The sequence below is a fragment of the Trachinotus anak genome, unplaced genomic scaffold (genome assembly GCF_046630095.1).
Source record: "Trachinotus anak isolate AG129_WGS33_773 ecotype Australia unplaced genomic scaffold, CSIRO_AGI_Tana_v1 ptg000007l, whole genome shotgun sequence".
NCBI classification, from domain to species: domain Eukaryota; kingdom Metazoa; phylum Chordata; class Actinopteri; order Carangiformes; family Carangidae; genus Trachinotus; species Trachinotus anak.
In genome coordinates this window covers 2413225-2434809 of record NW_027273858.1, presented here as the reverse complement: position 1 = coordinate 2434809, position 21585 = coordinate 2413225, and the positions used below count along the sequence as shown (strand labels likewise).

The 21585-nt window shown below is 41.3% G+C and overlaps 1 protein-coding gene across 2 annotated transcripts; it reads right to left on the bottom strand.

Moving 5' to 3' along the window:
* Nucleotides 1-1788: 1788 nt before the first annotated feature.
* On the bottom strand, nt 1789-14922 carry kif11 (kinesin family member 11). Of its 2 annotated transcripts, none has more exons than XM_071479908.1 (27): nt 14766-14922; nt 14427-14532; nt 13405-13534; nt 12742-12839; nt 12567-12645; nt 12111-12296; nt 11801-11925; nt 11613-11703; nt 11277-11422; nt 10165-10261; nt 9968-10063; nt 9692-9780; nt 9155-9242; nt 8184-8257; nt 7973-8087; nt 7455-7526; nt 5495-5630; nt 4902-5074; nt 4633-4758; nt 4269-4424; nt 4034-4173; nt 3724-3884; nt 3502-3620; nt 2769-2991; nt 2465-2640; nt 2246-2356; nt 1789-2067 (listed from the first exon to the last, which is right to left on the bottom strand). In XM_071479908.1, the coding sequence occupies exons 2-27, from the start codon at nt 14498-14500 to the stop codon at nt 1954-1956; spliced, it is 3195 nt and encodes a 1064-aa protein (XP_071336009.1). In that variant the 5' UTR covers nt 14501-14532; nt 14766-14922; the 3' UTR covers nt 1789-1953. The 2 variants fall into 2 exon arrangements, with proteins under 2 accessions (XP_071336009.1, XP_071336010.1); XM_071479909.1 differs by having other exon boundaries at nt 1789-2064.
* Between the last annotated feature and the right edge of the window lie 6663 nt (nt 14923-21585).

The following is a 21585-nucleotide window of genomic DNA, read 5'->3' as shown; positions in this document are numbered from 1 at the left end:
CGCTGGCGTTTACTGTTTGGTACTAATTTTGATCGTTTAGAAATAGATGCTGACAGGCAGTTTCCGGACAGCCTCATAGAAACCGAAAGTAAAAAGATCACATTGTTTTTGACATGCGCAGAAGAGGCTGCAGCCCAGCATGGTGCCAACACTCATACAACAGGCACAGTTATGGTCCAGTGTTAAAAATGAATGAATGAAATTAACGTTCAGGGGAGAATAAATACAACACTGCATGGATCAATTCAGAGAAGACTAAGTAATATCAGTCATATTGACTTTAATACAAGCAGTGGTCAAATGTGACTAATAAGTCTTGTACTTTAGTACATTTTGTAGGTATTAGTATTTCGATTTCATGCTGTACTCCACCACATTTTGAAGGGAAATAGTTATTTTCACTAAGATTATACAGTACAAAGCACTGATAAACTTTAAACCAGTGTTTTACAACGTTTTGCCTTAAAAGAACATTTACTAATTTGGCAGACAATTTTATCAAAGTGAATAAATAAGTGAGGGACATCACTAAAGTTCAGACTAGATTTTGTGACCCTTGTCTCATGTGTCTCACTGGTTCAGGAGGCAGACCCCCTCTCTCCCTTTAAGATCAGGCTTCAAACTGTCCTGTGTAGTAAAGCTGATAGTTAGGGCTGGCTCGGGTGTGTCCTGACCCATCCCTTAGTTATGCTGCTATAAAGCTGGACTGCTGGGGGATTCCCATGATTCACTGGGCGCTCTCTCTCTCTCTCTCTCTCTCTCATTCTGCAGGTCTCTCTGCCTCTGGAGCAGCAGGATCCAGATCCACCACTACTCATCTTTACTATTAACCACTGTTACCTGTCATTATTATTGATAACACCATTACCTACACAGCTGTTCCTGGTCTCTCTCTCTCTCTCTTCTCTCCCCTCTCCTCCCCCTCCCCCTCTTTTTTATCTTCTCCTAAACCCAACCGGTCGAGGCAGACCCCCCCACCCTGAGCCCGGTTCTGTTGGAGGTTTCTTCCTGTTAAAAGGGAGTTTTTCCTCCCCTCTGTCGCCAAGCGCTTGCTCTTTGTGGGAACTGTTGGGTTTTTCTCAGTAACAAAGTAAGGTCTTGACCTGACCCTGTAAAGAGCCTTGAGATAATGTAGATTATGATTTGGCGCTATACAAATAACATTGAATTGAATGTGTCTGAGTTGTTAATATTTCCCCTCTAAACTTCTCAGTTGCATTTATTCAAATAACAATTTTAGGCCCAAACAAAGTAAAATTATCCAGTTATTGTCAGGAAAAGCATTCACAGATGAGAGGAAAAATTAGTCTCCCATTAGTCACTGTCATGATCCTTATGATTTACATTGTGACCCCCTGAAGGTTGGCAGAATGAAACTTCTAGCCCAACATGCCCGTGTCCTTGGTCCGAGTCTGGCCCATATACTTCCACATCTGGGCAGATTCTGGCTGTTGTCCTCTGGTATGGTTGGCAGCTGGAAGATTTTCTGTGTGCACCAGAAATGGTCCAGATGTTGGAAGTAGCCTCTGACAATCATGCTGTATGTGAGCCAGATTCAGGTCATCGAACTGAGCATATATTGGTGCAGAAGAAAATGAGCATGATTTTTTAAACTACTGTTACAAGTTTCTAAGCAGTTAGTTTCTTGCCGTTGCTTTCTTTGAGGGTTTCATCAAGTCTCAGTTTGGACAAACATGATAAATCCTGTTCTGATCTTAGAATAGATAAAGTGTGTATCACTGTTTTCTACTCTAATTTTATCTTCTGGAATTAAAACACAAAAGAATCAAACAAGTAAAAATCTCTTTAATATTACAAACAACTTGAAATTGTCGAGACAATTACATTATTAAAACATGTGACAGTTCATGAGACAGCATCCTAACTTTTAAAAGATTGACAATATTAGAAAGGTGAGCAGTATTAACACTGTTTTAAGAGAATATAACTCCTTTAGTTCTGACAGCGGAGTGGCAGTCTGGATTTCTGAGGTGTTGATGCAGCTTCATTTTCCAACCCCTTTGGCCTGGTGGGGATCTTTGTCTCCTTCTTACCACCCTTCTTCTGCTGGAAAAAGGAAAAGACAAGATTATAGACAATTATAATTTTTGTCATTTGTAGAATAAAATTTCAAAGCTTCATTTAATTTTTCTGAATTCATCTGAAAGGACAGAACATCAAATGCCAGATATTTCTATCTATACATTTTAACATCTCATCAAGTGTTTGAAAACTTGCTGCTCACCTTGAAGAAGGGAACTCGTTTGCTCTCGTTGAAGACGAGGTTCTCGTCAATGAAGGACGGCTCTGTGGCCAAGCTTTCATTACAAGTACTCAGCTCGTCTTCTAAAGAGTCCTACACAATGAAGAGAAACAATGTGAGAACTAACCTATAACCAAACCAAGGTGAAAACAACAAATCACATTAAATGAGGTTATGTGAACCTGATTTTTTTGTACGTACATGGTCAACCTGGCTGTGTTTGTCCTCCTCCTCCAGCTCCTCCTCCTCCTCCTCCTCCTCCATGGCAGCTTGCAGCTCCGCCTGCTGCCTCCTCAGGCTCTCCAGCAGCTCGTCGCGGGTACGTGACTTCATCAGCTCCCTGGGGTACACAAACTCCCGACGCTGCGGGGTGGCACCTGAAGGCGACAGCAGAACTGGCTTGTTACTCAAGATTAAGACCTGATAATTTCTTGTATTAAATGATACATATAAAAATTTTCACCCAATAATAAACAGAGAAAGAAACGTGAGTGAAATCGTTTACCAGTGGGAATGTCCTGCTGCAGATCATCCTGCAGGAAGCTGTAGACCAGCTGGTGACTCGTCTCCACGTGGTCCTGTATCTCAGCCCGCTGTTGGTCCAGGACAGTCCGGTCTAGGGAGGTCTGGTTTTGCACGGCTGTCAGAGCTCGCTTCACCTCCTCCTGCCGGCACGACAGCTCCTCTTTGGCTTTGTGGAGCTGGTCAGTGCAGTGCGTCTCGACACTCTGGAAGAGAGATGTTGGATTGTAGTGCAATCGAGTTATGACAAGTTGTATCTCTCAGGTGAAGAATTGGTTTTATAGTGAATCTTCAATATCAGAATAAATAAGACTGAAGACCCGTAGGTACAAGTTTATGAGTTCAGTGGGTTTTCAACAGCCGGATGTTATGTGGAGCAGCTGAAAAGCAGAATTGGCTCCACCTTCAGTGTCAACAAGTTTTTCTAAAGTGTAGTTAATCTACACTGACATCTCATGACCTCATCTTAAGAAACATGACACTTTCACAACTAAAGAAACAGCCTCTTCTACAGCACATTTCTTAAGCTACCCTCGGTGACAGTAAACAACATGCTTTGTCCAATATTGGCATCAATGTTTTTAAATCTCAGTGGAAGACTATCAAAAATATTAAACATCTATTGTAATGATTATTGTACGTTATATCAAATCAAACTATAAGAGACAGAAAAATGCAGAGTTCAGAAGCCTTTTTTTTTTTTTTTTTTTTTTAACCTTATGCAGGGTCTGAGCTTCAGTGGAAATCGTCCTCATCAGAGAGAGCTGTTCATGGACTCGAGTCTCTGCGTGCTCCCTGGCTCTGGAGCTCCACTGGAGGTCACGTTCCACCAGACCTGCAGCCGCACACCAACAGCGTTAAAACCGATTTACCCTGAATGTGCTGCAGATGTGAGTTTAAGCTCTGAACGATAAGTGAAAAACTGATCGGTTCGGTACCAGACACGGATCGGTGCAGGTGGGAGCAGCAGCCCGTCAACTCCTCCAGCGTCTGCCAGCTCTCGTCGGCGTTCAGACGCAACGAAGAGGCGAGGGAGGAGGAGGTGGTGGAGAGCAGGTCTGCCTGGGTCGAAGCCTGATGCTCTACTGCCCTGAAACCACTGCACACAGGGGGTGGTGGCAATGTGAAACAAATGGATAAAACACAATTCAAAACAATTCAAAATTCTGTTTGCAGTTCTTGAATAAAATCAAAAACCTTCCATCACTTCTTCATGTGCAGGCGACTGTTTGTCCATCTGTGACTCACCTGCTGATGTTGTCCTGGAGGCTCTGGAGAGGTTTCTGCAGAGCTCTGGAGGATGAGCAGAGATCAGTGTAGTCCCTCTGTGTCTCCATGGTCAGCAAGTTGAGCTGGTCCTGCAGGCACTGGATGGTCTGCTTCATACCCTGACAGCAGGAAGCACAGTAACAATGTTTGCTATACTTACATTACAAAAATTCATTCAAAACCAGAGGAAATCAGTCTGCATGCTGCGTGTTACCGTCTGATGTCTCTCCTGTGCCTGTCGGATGTCGTCTTCCAGCTTGTCATGTTCAGCATGCAGGGCGCTCAGGCCCTGCACGGCGGCCTCCCGCAGACCCGCCAGCTCCTGAACCAAGCTGCTGAAAAACACGCCCATCTCCTTCATTGCCTCCACCTGAGAGGAGAAAGATAATGAAAATGATGAGGAGGATGTTAGACACCTCCACGCATGATTAAAAAATATGTTTTTACTGTCAAATAAACAGCTTTAATCACAGTTACACAACAAACTGGAGACATCTAATTTCTGGAGGAGATGCATTACAAAAAACAAAACAAATCTTAATGGTACATATATATATAAAACACAGTTATGTTGTAACCTTGTTGGCCAGAGCTCGCTGCGTCTCCACTGAGGCTCTCAGCGTGTCATTGAGCTCCTTGACAGCTGATAAACCCATCAGAGTCTGAACGTTTAAGACCTCCTCCATGTCCTGCTGATGCTCCTCCTACACAGAGACAAAAACAGTCACAAAACTCAAATAAAGGAAAGCAAATAAAAGTCAGAGGGAAACTAATGTCAGGATCATTATGGCTACATTAATAGACTGTTTCTATTTCACAGTGACTGCATAGGTTGCCTGGTCCTCACCAGCAGCTGCAGCAGACTCTCTTTGTCCTGCAGACACAGACCCTCCTGTTGCTGCACTTTCTCCTGACAGCGAGATACGCCCTCGGCCACCAGCCGCCCGACTCCACCCACGAAGGACTCCACAGTGGTCAGAGCTCCCTTCAGCGCCGCCTCATTCATCACCAGCAAACCGTCTGTGCAAGAGCAGAGAGGCAGAAACGCACTTTCAGTTTTCATGATATGATGCCCAGCAGCCTCAGTCAAGCTGACCTGGTGGAGGATCTCTGGTCCCAAATCTTTTTATTTTATGAGGATGGCCACAGCAATTCGGCCATTACTGTGTCATTTATAGACCAGAGTGCCAGTAAATATTTGTGGAGATTCATGGACCCCAGGAACTGAATCCTAATCATTTTGACGACCCCCGACTTCTGCACTTGTATGTAGGAACCATCTAAAAACAATGGACAGATTTCCATCTATGAAATTGCACATTCCTGCTCCTCAGAGGCTAAACCCTTCAGACTTCAGTGCCCCCCTCGGGACCTCGACAGCTGTGAAGACTCAGAAAAGCTCAATCATCAGTGTGTGGTGTGTTCAGTCCAGCACTTTACCGATGGCCTGTGAGTAGCTGCTCAGCATGTCGCGGTGTTTAGTTCCTTGCCGCTGAACGCAGCGCTGCATGTTGCTGAACGCTCCTTCCATACGCTGAGCAAAACTCTGCTGCATCTCACTGTTGTGCTGCTCCACCTGTGATGTCAATCAAGTGCGTGTTTGTTAGTGAACAAGTCACAAAACCATGATGTGCAAACGTGCTGTGAAGTAAAAACGCACAAAGACACACTGAAAATTATAATCATGTACTTTTTGTTAATAGAAGTTCTTTTATATGTGAAACCTTAACACATCTTTAAAAATAAACATCAAATATTATGAATACCCAGACATCACCACCACCATCATCATCATCATCTGCTTCACTAACACTACTCTTGTTCTTTCATCATAAACATTGATGTTGATGCAGGTCTACAAATAAACACAATCATTTTACAAACTCAATCAAAACATAGATCAAGTGTTAGATTAGATTCTGTTTTGGAGCCAAAATGATTAGTCACTTAACCAATCATAAAAATAAAATCATAAAAAGCTCCACATTCATTATTTTCTGCTAAGAGCCCAAATATTAAGTCACATGATTCACTTCTGCTCTTAGGACCCACACCATAGACACAGGTTCAATGTCTCATGTGATTTCTGATTCTTCTGGGGCCATAAATAGTGTGGAGCTTTTAATCTGACACAAACTTCTCCCAGTAAATGTAAAAATTTCATTTAATGGTTAAACAAATAAAGGAAGTTGGTGACCCTTGAAGATGACTGTTTTTCAGATTTTACTGTTGTATCTTTAGCTTCTCTTAGCTCATCCTTGTTTTTAAGTCTGGTTAGTACTTACAACTAGACAAATAGGAGTGAGGTAAAAAAAGAAACAAATAATCATCATGAGTCATGCATGTTGTATTTTTGTAAAACGTGTAAGTCAAATTCTATATATAAAAACAAGATGTGGTACAAGTGGTACTAAACTGTTGAAGCTACAGAACAACTCAACATGAGGAAGCATTTAAGTGCGTCAGAATCAGCAGTGTTTCTAGAGTTTGTCTACCATGTGTAGAGTTTGTCTACCATGTGTAGACAAACAGACACGATGCTGCACATTTCAATTGGTTCTGATGATTCTGGAGAAAATAGTTTAACAGAGATCCAACTGCCATCACTGTGTACATAAGGTCATTTGATGGATGAAACCCGTCATGAGGAGAAGAGCATTCGAGGACTTGATGAGCTTATCCCTGCCCCGCCCAGCCAGCTGCAACATTTCTGCATTCTCTTTGCGTGACTTCACTGCTTGTTCTCCTGTTTCATTAATCCCTGTAAAGTGAGTATCTTTGAACTGAAGTACTTTTGGCTCTTTAAACTTAAATTAGAACCTTTTTCCAGGTTAAAAGCTCAAATAATGATCAGATTCATCCACATTAAAAACATTAATGAAGAGACAACAAGTCTTGCAAAATGTAATGCTGGTCTGTATTGTAGCAGCTGCCTGTGTTGTTATCATGGTCTGGTGAAGGATATTACCACTGTGGAAATAAGTTACTTTAGTCATTTTCATGTTTCTTCAGGCACTGTATCTCCTGTTTTTAGTGGTATTACTGTTTTCTCAGCTGTATTAAATGATTTACTGACTGTTTTGATATAGCGTGGGTTCTTGCCATTCTTGTTATTATTGCTATTAATATTTTTTCTGTTTATGCTGTTATTTTCTTGTTCCCTTTTGTCTTTCATTTTAATTTACGTTTTTATTCCAAAAACAGTCAGTGTTTTGACCCCTGTGTCATGCATCACTTGCATCAATTATATGTAACACTGTGTGTATTGTGTTTCTTCATGTCAGAATAAATCCCCTGGGTAACATTACCCCTGGTGCACTAGGACATGAGGTTATGTGACATGGTGTTACCAGCTACAGACGCCAATCATGCAGTGTAAGCTATCTGAGTAGTCTATGACCTTTTTCTTTCTGTCCAGCTTGTCATGGAGACCTGACACATCACTGGTGCTGGCATCCACTGTGGTCAGCAGCTAAAAAAGGGGAAACACAACAAAGTGTTTAAATCATCAGTTCAGACACCAGTTAGCATCTTAAAACTAATGTTACTGTTGCTAGTTGATTCGACTGGCAACAGTAACAGCAATTCCACTTATTTTCAAACGGCTGAATCCAAACAGGGTAAAAATCTCTCAGTACAGGACGTTTGGTCAAAGACACAAGCAAAAGAGGAAGTTGCAAACAACATTACAAGATTTGTGAACATTATTAATAGAATGGAAAGTACAGGAACAGAGAAGAGGAACAAAGGACAGGAAGCAAATGAAAACCAAATTTGAAAAGATCTAAATATAGTTCACACATCAGAGCATGAACACACTTACCACACTAATTCTACGATCTAAAACACAAGATCCATTCATGTGTATTAAAGCATTAATGTGACAGTAAAGGCAGCATCAGTGAAGTGTGTCTGTACCTGCCCGGCGGTGTCGTAGAGGGTTTCCTGGACGGAGGTGAGCTCTGAGCAGATGAATTCCTCCTGACTCAGCTTCTCTTTGGTCTGCTGCAGGTCTCGACTCGTCTCCTCCAGCCTGAAATCAACACACACACACACACACACACACTTCATTAGTCACCTATATTATGTCTTTAACTGGAGCCACAGTTTAAGACAGTCAAGGCCTCACCTGTGCTGCTTCTCATCCAGGTCCACAGTGCACTGCTCCAGTCTGGTTTTACTGTCGACAAACAGCTCAGTCACCTGCAGAGAGGAGGAAAGTGTGAGGACGGCTTCTTTCCCTGATGTTTTTTGTGGCTACAAAAACATAAAAATATAAACAATGTTTTAAATGTTTCAAAACAAAATGATCTATAAAAACATTAAAAATGTTTTTTAAAAACTTCTTTCACTGTTTTTTCTTCTCTTATTGAGACCTGATCACAATGATAGGAACTTTTATGTTGCAGCTCTGCCATCACCATCTTGGCAGAGCCCAACTCCACCTAACTCCTCACTAATCCACAATGGACAACGAGATGGGGCATGTGGAGTCACAGCACACATACCTTCACCCACCTGTCACTCAAAGAGGCCACACCCTAAATCATGCAAAACTTAAAGCCTTAATAAAATGTAAACAGGTCAGTTATATAAAAATTCACCCCCTGTGCAGTTGTCATGAAGAATGAAATTAGCTCTAGAGACCAAAAGTGTTTTTTTTTTGTACCAGACTGTAAACATGTTTATTTCTGCTGTAAAGTTGGATATTTTAACATGAGTCTATGGGGACTGACTCACTGGTGGAGCCAGACTCTTGACTGTGTGTAAAGCCTTAAAATACTCAGTTTACTGGCACCTGACAAAGAGAAACACTAAATCCTCACAGACGAGAAGCTGGAGCCAGAGAAACGAGTCAATTATCTAAATAATTTCCATTTCATTTTTAGTCTCCTGACTAATCCATTAAACGACGAATCGCTGCAGCTCTCGTGTAAATTTAGTTATATCTTAATTCTACATTGTAACTAACCTGAATGGTACAGTGTGCCTCCAACATTATGTTCAAACCACTTTTGAACTCATATACAGCTACTGCGACATCCTGCAAGATCGATTTCAAATTAAAGCTCCTGGGTAATAAAAGTCAGACTCTCATACCTTCTTCAGCTCCTCCTCCATGACAGCGATCCGGTCAGTGTACTCTACTATCTGCTCCTCGTGAGTGGTGATCTGACTCATCATACCCCTGAGACAGACAGAGAGACAGACTCAGTTCATTTCTGATGCTGCAGAGCAGAACACACATCAAACACCGCTAAAGGGAGAATCTACATCTCACTGTGATGATGGGGGGAAAAAAGGGAAAAAAAAAAAAAAAAAAAAAAAAAAAAATCACAATACGAAAGGTTTGTCTGATTGATGCATGAAGGCTGAAACTAATTCCTTAATGGAGTTTTAAGAATTTAAAACTCTTTAGAAGACTTTTTTTCCCCAGTTAATCCTCAGGAAACAAACAAACAAAATAAAAATGGCAAAAATTCTGTCTGCAACTTCTCAGATGTGGCAATTTTCTACTTTTCCATCTCTTTTAGTTGTTGTTAGGTTTAAATATTCACTTGAAACAGAGTCAAGTTCTACACTTTTTACATTGTTTTGGTGATGTATCAGTCGTTAAATAGTTAAGGGGAGACCTACTCGTAGTTTTCTGCAGAGAGGTAAACTCCGTTCTTGTCTCGCGTGGCGGCCAGGTCTCGTTTCAGACGCTCAATCTCCTCTGTGTACTCCTGAACACACAGAAACACCCGAGTTATCTTTCCTTCAGGATGTTGAAATGTGACGTTTGAAGTCACTGTTTGAATCTGAGACATTTCCTGTCACAGCTGGATTTCCATTTGAGCCTGACATATCACAAAACATAATCATCCTGAAGAGGAAGGGAAACAAAGCTGTTCTCTGATCAGACTCGTCTACCTTGATGAGCGTCCTTTTGGTGAGTTTCTGGTTGACCTCTGGTTTGTTCATGATGTTCTTGGCTCTGCTCGCGTACTCCAGCGTGCTCAGAGTCTCCTGCACAGACACAAACAACATCACAATAAAGATAATAAACAAGCTGTGTTAAAAACAGACATGTTTCATCTGTGAGAGCAGCAACAGCATGTAGAACGTACCTCCAGGTTGCTGGATGACGGCGACACGGTGGCAATGATGGACGTCTTTGTTCGTCCTCCCAGTGAGTCTTGCAGGATCCTGGTCAGCTTGGACTCTCTGTGGGAAGAAGACACATAATTACTCTAGATGGACAACTGGGACAGGCTCATTTATTGGCTGATGTTGTAATCTAATGTATGTTAAATGGATGTATCTCTTTATTGTGTTATCTTATGACGTGTATTGGTTGTGGTGACTACTGTAGCAAACCAAATTGCCCCTCAGGGACATTTAAGACTTTCTAATCTAAAATTACTATCAGCTGATGTCTCAGTGGCAGTCAGGCTGTACTGGTGACGCAAATTCACAACTTAATGGACTTAAGTTGTGAAGTGTTGAGCTGTAAACCACAGGAATATGTCCACATATTTGTGTTAAATGCTTTAAGCAGCAGAGCTACAGAGAATAAAACGAAGCCAGAGAAACAAAATCCAAAGTGTAAAACGTTTAACACTTCATTTTCTCTGGACAGAGCCACTGGCAGTTTCCACCTGTTTCCAGTCTTTATGCTAAGCTAACCAGCTGTTGGCTGTGCCTTCATACTTTACAGAGACATAAGAGTGATACTGATCTTCCCATGTAGCTCTCTGCAAGACCCATTTCCCAAAATGTCGAAATATTCCTTTAATTCATCTACAGCTAAAACAATTGGGTAAATGGTAAATCTATTTAATGTAAAAAAATAAATAAATATTTTAATGATTGATCAATCATCAAGATCAGTTTAAGTAAAAAAGCCATAAAATTGTCTACATTCTCTCAAATGTGAAGATCTTTGGCTTTTTGTTGTCTAATGTAAAATGAGCATCTCTGGGTTTCAGAGAGTTGGTATCTGAAGATGTTGCCTTGAGCTTTAAGGAGCTGTAATGAACAATCCACACCATTTCCTGACCAAACAATTAATCAAGAAAATAATCAGCCAATTATTTGACAAAAATAAACGTTCTTTGCACCATAATACATCCAGGATTGTTTGAGGCTTCTATGCATGTGAGTTCAGGTTGAATACAACCAGCCTGCAATGTAATTTCTGGATTTGGTCTTAATACTGAATCGTGTCTGTAAACTCCACCTGTACGGGACGTGGGGCCTCTTCTCCACCAGAGCAGTGATCACTCTGCCCAGCGTCAGCAGAGACTGATTGATGTTTCCCGCCTCGCGAGCTCGCTTGTCCACCGCACCCGAGCGCCCGATGTTCTCACTGCCGGCGAGATCCACCTGAAGAGGAAGGGATGTTTTCAGACCGTTTCACTGCAGTGAGGTCTGTAGCTGGTGAACCAGTTTCGAAGATGGTGTGTCTACTTTGGAATATAACATTATAAACACGCTACTCTAGGGCTGCAGCTATTAACAGGTGTCGAGTCTTCCAATAGAAAATCTCTCCTGTTTAAACTTGACAGATTGTTACCAGGTTGAGTTTGCCGATCTTCACCAGCTCCTCTCCATCCAGAGTGATCTCCTTCATGTGAATGGTGACCGAGAACACAGAGTGGGAGCGACTGCGCACACACAGAGGGAATCGATGAACAAAACATGAGCACGGGTGAAATTAAAATAAAATGAATGTGACAAAAGCAGTTTTCTCTGGGTGTGTACCTGGAGTAGGCGTTCATCAGCGTGGAGGCCGTCCTCCTCTTGGCTGATCCTCTCTCCAGGATCTGATAAACTTCATCTTTGTTGTGAACCGTCACCTCCTCCAGACCCTTCACCACCACACCACGCTGCAACACACAACACAGCAGTCAGGAGAGAAGATGACAACATCCCCATTTGTTCTGCAGGATCGTCACTGGAACTGAATAGGGACCATTTTAAACACTGCACCGTCGCAGCATCTTGGGATCACAACAGCAGATTTTTAGTTATATCTCTCTCTCTCTCTCTCTAAACTCAGCCTGACAGTAACCTTGTTGCGCGGGTCGTCGAAAAGCTGCAGCCGCTCGTTGACGTCCTCACTGGGACTAAGCAGGTCGAACAGCTCCTCATTATAGATCTCCAGCAGGGAGACTTTGACGGAGAACTCGGTGCCGTTCTCAGAAAGCTTCTCGAAGATCTGGTGCAGCGTTCTGGGGATGATGCCGGCCAGAGGGTCCTAACAACGCAAAGGATTAGGAGTTAGTTTTCTTGTATACAGACATCAGCTGTTGCTCCATCTTTATTTAGCCTTATTCTGCTTGTTTTTAGCTGTTTCTCTTTTTCTATTGATCTGAAAATCAATCGTGAACACATCCTTGGCCAATAAAGCTGACTGTGTGCTGTATACAGTACATACATGTGTTTGATTAATATCTCCATCCATGCATCTAAATACAACCGATTTATGAGAACCCATCAAAGTTCCCTGTAAACAGACTGAACTCACCTCCTCCCAGGTGAACTGCTCATCTGGACTCCTCTCTCCCTCCATAGTGAAGGTCTTTCCTGTTCCAGTCTGACCGTAGCTGAATAGTACAGAGACGGGGACGGTCACATGTAACAAAATAAAGTCTTTGTTTCAACACAAATAAAGTCTGATTAAAATGCTGCAGGGCACTTACGCAAAAACAGTGCAGTTGTATCCCATGATGACTTCATCCAGAATGGGACAAACTACGCTCCTGTACACGTCGATCTGCTTAGCAGCTGGACCGAACACCTGAGGACAGAATAATTAAGATAATGGATCCAATTAGCCTCCAGTGGACTTCTATTATCTGGATACCAACCCTGTCAACTGGTTTATGTCACAAACTACACTAGAGCTGCTACAATTAGTTAATCAATCCACAGGAAATCAATCAACTGCAATTATTTTGATAATCAAATACTCATTTTATTTTTGAAGCACAATACCAAGCATTTGCTGGTTTCAGCTTCAGCTTTGTCGTAGATAATAGTAAAGGGAGTATTTTGGACTGTTGATCAGACAAAAACAAAACATCTGTAGACGATACCTTGGGCTGCAGGAAAGTTACAACAGGCATCTTTCACTGGTTTCTTACATTTTATATACAATTTAATTGTGACAAATGTATTTACACCCCTAAACCAAACAAGTCCTAACCGCAGCAGCCTGGGCTCAAATCCAGCCTGTGTGTATCTCTCACTCTCCCTCTCTTTTTAAAAAGATAAATAAATCCCCACTTTTGCCTCAATATTTGTAGAACAGCTTAGAGGCTGTTCGTTATGTAAAAAAAAACAACTTTTCTGCATCCTCTCACCATGTCGAACGTGTAGGTCTTCCGTGACGCCTTGTCGTTCATGCCTCCCGTTCTCACAACCACCTCCCTCCTGTTCGGTTCGCAGTCGATGACCCCATAGGACGACTTCCGCTCCACTGTGTTAAAAGGTCTGGAAGCAAAACAGAGTAGAGGCTTGTTTGACTTATTTGAAGATCATCATCCACAGGTCAGGGAACTCAAAATTTAAATGTCTTAGATGTTGAAAATATTTATGGTTTACGTTCACAGAAAAAGTAAGCAAATCTTTACAAACAATAAAACAAACAACTTCCCTTGCTGCACAAAGGCGTCTTTGTGGAAATGAAAAAAACATTCACAACAGCGGTGGATGTTGTTAAATGACCTTCTGGGTTTTTAAACGATCATCACGACTTTATCTTTGACCACACAGATGCTTTGATTGTGATGCTGGTGTAACTACAACACGTGACACATGCTAAATGGGAAGTATGTTGAGTGCTGCAGGTTCATTATTCTTCTTCCCATTAAAGAGGATTAGACGGACTACGAACAATATGCAGAACATGGTGGTTATTCACAGGGTTTCTGTGCATTGACAGAGACAAATTTGAGGCTTTAAAAAGAACTTTAAAAAGACCTCAGTACCACATATAATGCAATTTAATACAGGTTTCACAGCCATGAGCCAAAGCATGAAAAATACCAGTATGGACAATTAGACCTTGACTTATTTAAGAGCATAAAATTTAGCAGTTTTATTCCTTTTTAGAGGAAACGGAAACAAATTATTCCAGACTTTTAAAAACCTTTTAAAGTAACCACCATGTGCCACTTTGAGAAGAGGTATTTATCTATTTGACAGTAGGTCACTCAGGACGAAATAAACATAAAAGGTGGGGTCCAGAAACACATATCATTTGTCATGTTACAGATTTATTGTCTGCCTCTCAGGACGGGGGGATTAGATAGTGTTGTTAAAACCTTAACCACCGACAACAGCAGTTTTACACATGAATGAGAATCGGTTTTGTGCACATTACCTGCATCTGACAACGACCTGGATGTTTCTCCCCTTTTCGTCCCGTTTCGCTCCGCTCATGTTGTGCGAGGACATGTTTGCAGAGAGATGTTCTCTGCCGAGTGAGTCTGCAAACACACAAAGCTACACACTTCAGATCGGCACCTAATCGCAGCAACAGTCCTCAGACGATATTTCCCAACATGAAGCCAGATATTCCGGTTCACAGCTGCTGACAGAAACACCGACTGTGGTCTGTGACCGAGAGACAGATTCACGTCTCCGTTGTGAACTAACGTCAAATTAGCTTCAGAGCTTTAGCTAGCGATGTTAGAATTGGCGTTAATCCAAAATAACTCACGGAATGACGGCGTAGACTTGTGCTCCTCTCCTTTATAGTTTATCCGCTTATAGTTTCCGCCAATAAAATGGTATATAAGTTGTATAATTCTCGTCTTATGCCTCCAGCAGCAGCTCAGCCTCGACTCCTCTGGCGCTCTTCAGCCACCGACCTGAAACATTTGAAACAGTACTTTTAAATTTTGACGAGCCAATAGCAGGAGAGTAACGGCCAAACAAACGACCCCATTGGTTCAGAGTGCGCATGTGACGCAGTAGCGCGGGGCATCACGGGAAGTCAAAATGGTATAAATAGCGAACATTTTGCTGCAGGTGGAGACATTGTTCCGTAAACGATTAAGAGCAAATTATTCCGCTTAGTGCCGACGAACAGGTAACAACAGCTACTCAGTAATTATGAAATACCTTCATTCATACAGTAAATCAGCGGTGGGAGAAGTGTCGACGTTTTAATGTAAAGCAACAGCGTGTTTCAGAAGTCAACTGGAGCCTTATTGCGTCCATTATCTTCTTTATTCATGCTTTAATGTAATTATTCCTACCTGAGGTGTTCAAAGTGGCTGAAATTACATACTGTTTACTACGGTGTTTGTCAACAGTGGTGGCTAAAAAGTACTCACAGCTTTTACTTAAGTAAAAGTACAAAAGTAACAAAGCAATTAAATGCTAAATAAGCTAAATAAATCCAGCCCATTGCAGAGACTGCATTCTGGTGAAGCCTCATGGGAGCTGTAGTCGTTCCATGCTTGTTTTTTCTGATAGGGCATCGTTTATAAAGGATTTAAAGCTGTAAGGAATGGATTTATCTATGGTTAACACACCATATACTAATGTTTAATAGAGCAGTTATAAGACATTTATAAGAACAGCTTTTGTGTTGCCAGGTTGTGGGAAATCCTCCTCCTGCAGACAGTTTAAGTCATTTTGGAAAAATCTCCAGTGGACTGTCTGACAGCTGGACTAAAACCCATTCATAAACAGTGTATTAATATTTACAGCTGCAGACCTGGACCATCCGTCATCCTTTATCCATGTCATGTTAACATTTACAACTGCATTATCACTGAATAGAAACACACAGCCATGTTATTACCCAAACATTAGACTAAACAGGATGAAGTGATACAGGAGGATCTTTATTCAACCAACTGAACTGGAAACTTCTTCATATGAAAATATCATAAAAACAGTTCCCACCATTTACACTCACATTTAGAGGGATGGGGATCCAATGCATAAATTAATACGTTTCTAAATACAATTGCAATGGCATGAAATTCATTTCAGTAAGAGCTGATTTTCTGTTTGATGTTCGTATAGCACGTGTGCAATCACAGAGACGCACAAAGTGTAGATGAACACAGAGAAATTTCAGTTATACCATCTCTCTCTCTCTCCAAAACAAACACAGTAACACTTTGCAAATGCTGTAATCAATCCAGTCAAATCAAATAATAAACAAATGACAACAAAATATTAAGAGTATCTCCTACATTCATACGCTCTGTCTGTTTCAGGTTTATGAAGTGACCAGTGTCGAGCAGCAATCCATCTGGACCGTCCGCCCACTCAGCCCCCTGAAGAGGATGAGGAGGCAACCCCTTAATCACACACACACACACACAGGCACACGCGCACACACGCCTTATATCTGTTTACGTTCAGTTAAGCTAAAATACAACAGTTTTCCACATTTGGGTTTAGTTTCTAAATGAGTTAGCTCTTCAACTAATCCACCAGGTTCACTGAGACTCTTTTCAAACTCAGGTCAAACGTTTGGGAGCAGATACAAATCCTGAAGAAGAGATCTGACAATTTACTCTCACACTAAGTGCATTTCCATCCTCCTCTTTTCATGCACATTTTTGTTGAAATATTGCTTTGCTGAGGTGGAAAAGTTGCTGTATTGATAAAAACAAAATGCAACAAAGTGCGATACAAATAGATCCATGTGGACCGATGAGGAGACTTAAACCTTCATTATATTATTACATGAAACAGCTCTTTTAATGACCTCATCTCATTGTGTCCTTTTCTTTTGCAATGGTTTATTGGCTGTTTATCTCAATGCACTTAACTCCTATAATATTTACATAGTTCGCTGGTTTTCAGAAAATTTCTGTTAAAATTTGCATTAAATTTGGTTGGAAACTTCCAAATACACATTATGAGACTGTTGCTGTGACTTGCAGAAGTAACTAGGCCGACCATATGCTGCTATTCAGATGAAACTATAATTTGTCATCCTCTCAAACTATTACAGGCCACACTGCTAAACCCACCACAAATAATAACTGTTTGTTTAGTGAGCTGGAGGAGCTCGCAAATCATGGTGGCTGCAGACATAAAAACAGCTTCTTATTTCCACACCCAGGAGCTACAGATCAATATGATGATTCATGTGTTGTGGTGTTTGTGGCACCTGATGAAAGTGTTCCCTCTCTTTTAGCTCTGTGTTTGGTCTCCACCAGCTCCTGAGGGAAACATCTGCTCCACTGTGTTCATTAGCTGCTCTCTGGCTGAGTCTGTCTGCTGTTTGCTGCTGTGAACCAGAACAGTGAAGATGCTCTTGACAGATAAACCAATGAGCTGAAACTCACTTTAAAGCTCCGTGACCATGAGGAGAGCTGCAGATTCAGCTGATGAAAAAATACCACAGACTCCAGACTTCACTCTGTCACTTGATATGAATGACAGTGTGGGTCTGTCGCCACCTGCAGGTCAAACCTTTCACGTCACCAAACTGGATGTTAAGGACCTAAATTTTCTCCACTTCAGCAAAACTTCTACCTTAATATTTAAAGTTTTTGTACATGTCATCATTGTCATCATCATCTTGTGTCCAGAGCAGCAGCTGCCTTGCTCCAGGGCGAGGCAGGACTGACCCGAACATCTCCGGCCTCCACGTCCAGTCAAAGAAACATCTCTCTGTTACAATCTGCTGTCCAGCAAAAAATCCCCTTCATTACCATAACAATTTTAACTGCGAGGGTTGAAGCAAAGTGAGGTGGGAACAATTGTATTGTTTCTTCCCCCTACACTCTCTCTCTCTCTCTCTCCCTCCCTGTCTCTCTCGCTCTCTCTCTCTCTCTCTCTTTGTCATTGGCAGCCCACTCAGACCCCGGGTGACGATGACCCTTTCTGGGGGCAAGCCAGAAACCCAGAGAGAAGAGCGGGTAACTTTGTGGTCGGACAGACAAACGTTGGGCTGCGTTCACCTCAGGAAGCTTCTCAGATCCTTCTCCATCTTCTCTTTCTCTCTCTCCATCCATCTCTCCATCTGCCCGGAGAACGAGGAGGAGGCCCGGTGGACGCCGTCTTGGTGGGACCCCTGACGGAGGAGAAGGAGGATTTGTCTTCACTGCTGATTGAAGGTGATTTTTGATCCTTGATACTTCCACTTTACTTGTGTATAAGCTGGAAGGTCTTAGAGGGTGAACCTTCAGACCAACTTCAACTTTAATTTTACAAGGAAAAATTGTGATTTTTGCTGATAGAAAGTTTCATGTGATTAATTTATTGAACAGTGAGGAAAATGGAGCTATACATGTGAAAAAAATTGTTGATTTCTGTTCATATTGGTGGCTCTGTGTCCTCTGATAATCAACCTTTACATGTGTTTTATTAACAATAATCAATTTAATGTGTGGTATTAGTATATATGTGTTTGCGTTTGTAGAGGAAAAGATAAAAGATATCCAGATAACTGCTGAAATACCTGGAAATTGTTTCACACGGCTTTATGATATTATATTTAACCAGTATTTTAAAGAGGCATTTAATCCAAAAATATAGTGATAATCAAAGTTATTTGAGAAGGTTTTCATCTCTGTTCATCAGCTTTTACATTCAGTCTTTATATAATATATTTGTGTAGCTGCAGTTTGTTTTCTGGAGTTTGATTATTTCCACACGTCCCTGTTTTTAGTGTTGAAGCTTCATGCCAACTCTAAGATTTCTAAACTATGAAGATAGCAGGAGTCGGCAAGAGGCCTCAAATTAGCTGTTAGATGTGATTTTTTTTATGGAAAATTACAGATATTTGATTTACTGTAGAGCTGCACCCATTTTAGTCAATTAATTAATTAGCCAATTCCACAGGAAATTAGGCAATTATTCTGATAACTGCTTCATTATTTCAGTCAATTTTTCAGCAAAGCTGCAGAACATTCCCTGGTTGCAGCTTTTTACTTGTGAAGATTTTCTGCTTTTCTTTGTCTTTTCTTAGTAAAACTAAATATCTTTGGTTTTGGACTGTTTGTAGGTTAAAACAAGACATTTTAAGATACTTTCTGGTAGAATATGGAGAAAAAATGTAACTGATTAATGGAGAAATAATCAGCAGATGAATCTGATAAAAATAGTTGTTCGTTGCAGCCATAATGGGATTTTTATTTGGAAATTTCATGAATGTGTATAAATTGTTTAAATTCAGTGCATTTGCAGTGAAATGCTGTGGTTGCAGTTTATTTCTGCAAAGAGGAACAAAGCTGAGGATTCAGTTGGTAAAAGCAACTTTGATTAGAAATGTGTTGAAACTATGGTGCAATATAGAAAAGGCTTTAAAAACACGGTGACTGTAACATCTGGATGCTGATCTGCAGTATTTTTGCAATCGCAACCTAGTTGTTCATAGTTTGTATGAACAAGAATGTCAGCTACAATTGATATACCTCAGGACAACACGGCGTACTCCACCTGTGGTTCTTTGTCTTCATAAATATTATAAACCTGATCCCCCATAGAGCTAATTATCCTCATTTGATATCAGCCGACGGGCTCTGAGAGTAGCGGACGACACATTCTGGGTCCGAGAGATAATGTTGAAGCCATTCACTGCAGCTCCACGGTCATTGACGTGCCTGTCTATTATCTGACACTCAGCAGTCAATACATTTCCCATGAATATGCAATCCCCTCTATTGACGGCTTCGGTTAGTGGGTTCATCGCCCAAACCTCCCAAACTCTGACTCATCTGCAGGCTGATCGAGAATTTTATTTCAAAATGAGAAGAGAAACCTGCTGCTTGAATATGAAGCAGACGATCATATCAGAATTGGTTATGGCGCTTTGTTTGTCTAAACCAGGCCTGGAATTTCCCTTCACCAAATGAACGCCTACTGGTTTAACATGAATCCAATCTCAAGGTACTTTCACACAAGAGTATTAGGTACTTTATGGCCCTGGTGAAGAAGTAATCAAGCATTTATTTGTGCTATTACATCATCTAACTCTTGAAATTTAACCCAGATTTCCGTCGTGTGCTGCAGGATGAACCAGGAGATGCTTTTCCATCCTAAATGAGTCATCAGGCATTTAAAAAACACCTACCACTCTGACATGAATAGAGGCAGAAAATTCAGATGATTTATGGTGTTTATTTAGAGTCTGGGGTTGTATCTTTCAGGGGACAGGGATTTCTTTTTCAGAGATAGAGTCAGTGAATCTTCAGAGAACACCCAAACTTACAGATGAAACTCTTTGCAATTGTCATTCAATAAAACACATAAAAATTCATAAAAATTGAAATAAACATAAAAATATACTGATACATGCAGAGGAACTGGGATGATACAGCAGCAAAGAAGACATGATGAAAGAAATCTGGATGAAATTAGGTTTGAGTAGAAAATGCACAAATGTAAAGTTAAAAACATACAAATGGAAAGTAAAATATGTACAAATGGAAAGTAAAAAATCTACAAATGGAAAATAAAATAACAGCAAAATTGAGGTAAATGTCAACCGTGTTTGTTGAGGACTGAAGAGACAGCTGTGCTGATTTTATATGACTAAACTGCTTTTATTAATTTCCAGGGAAGTGTTTGCAAAGAGAGGTTTACTGTATGAAGCAGCTAGCAGCAGTTAGCATTAGATAAATGTAAAATAAAAAATGCAGTGTTAAAGAAAATTGAGGTGTAAATGCTCAAATTTCTTTATCGTTACCAAAGAAATGCTTCCTATTGTTTAGATACTGCTGCTGTAATTCTGGTGATACAAAAGTGAGGTATCAATACGAGGGTTCAAAGGTGACAACATTTACTCGAACAGCAGATGATGACCTCATAAAACCTTTGACTCGGAGAAAGAAACACAGAAACACAGAAAGAGGCAGTTTGGTTGTTTTTGTTGTTTTTCGGTGACGTTTGGTTGCAAAAATGGAAACGAGGGCGGCAGGCGGTAAGCGGGCCGGCGGCCCGACCCGAGCATCGTTTGAGGACGAAGACAAAGATCCATATTAACAAAAACCGCAGATGACAGATGATTAATCGGCGTGGTGGGGTCTGCTGAGCCACCGGACCCCCGGCTGACACTTCGAGCCACCAAACACAAAACCAAAAAACCCCCAGAGCCTCAGCAGCCCGGAGGAGCGTGGGCGAAGGGTGGAAGCAGGGCAACGTCCCCATGGGGCAGTGTGTGTGTGTGTGTGTGTGTGTGTGTGTGTGTGTGTGTGTGTGTGTGTGAGTAAAAAGAAAGATTGTGTGCGTGGGTTTGTGTGGGTTTGTGTATGTTTGTTCGACAGATTCTGACAGAGAAAGTGTCTGTGCTCGTGTGTATGTTTGTTACATAGACTCACTAAGAGTGTTAGTCTGTGTGTGTGTGTGTGTGTGTGAGAGAGAGAGAGAGAGAGAGTTACACTGAGAGAAAGTAAAATTGCGTACTTGTGTGTGTGCATGCATGTGTGTGTGGGAGTGTTTGTGTGTTAAAGCGCCAGAATGAGTGTGTGTTTCCTTAGTGTGTGTGTGTTTTCTGAGTCTGTTCACTGCAAGCGTGTGTGTGTGTGTGTGTGTGTGTGTGTGTGTGCATGGACCAACCAAAC

What these genes read in the sequence shown, in the direction of transcription:
- kif11 (XM_071479908.1), bottom strand. Translation starts at nt 14,500, where the DNA reads ATGTCCTCGCACAACATGAGCGGAGCGAAACGGGACGAAAAGGGGAGA. An exon ending in TACAACTGCACTGTTTTTGC is followed by an intron (nt 12,646 to 12,741) that starts GTAAGTGCCCTG and finishes TGTACTATTCAG; the next exon opens with CTACGGTCAGACTGGAACAG. An exon ending in AGGCCCCACGTCCCGTACAG is followed by an intron (nt 10,262 to 11,276) that starts GTGGAGTTTACA and finishes TTCTTCCCACAG; the next exon opens with AGAGTCCAAGCTGACCAGGA.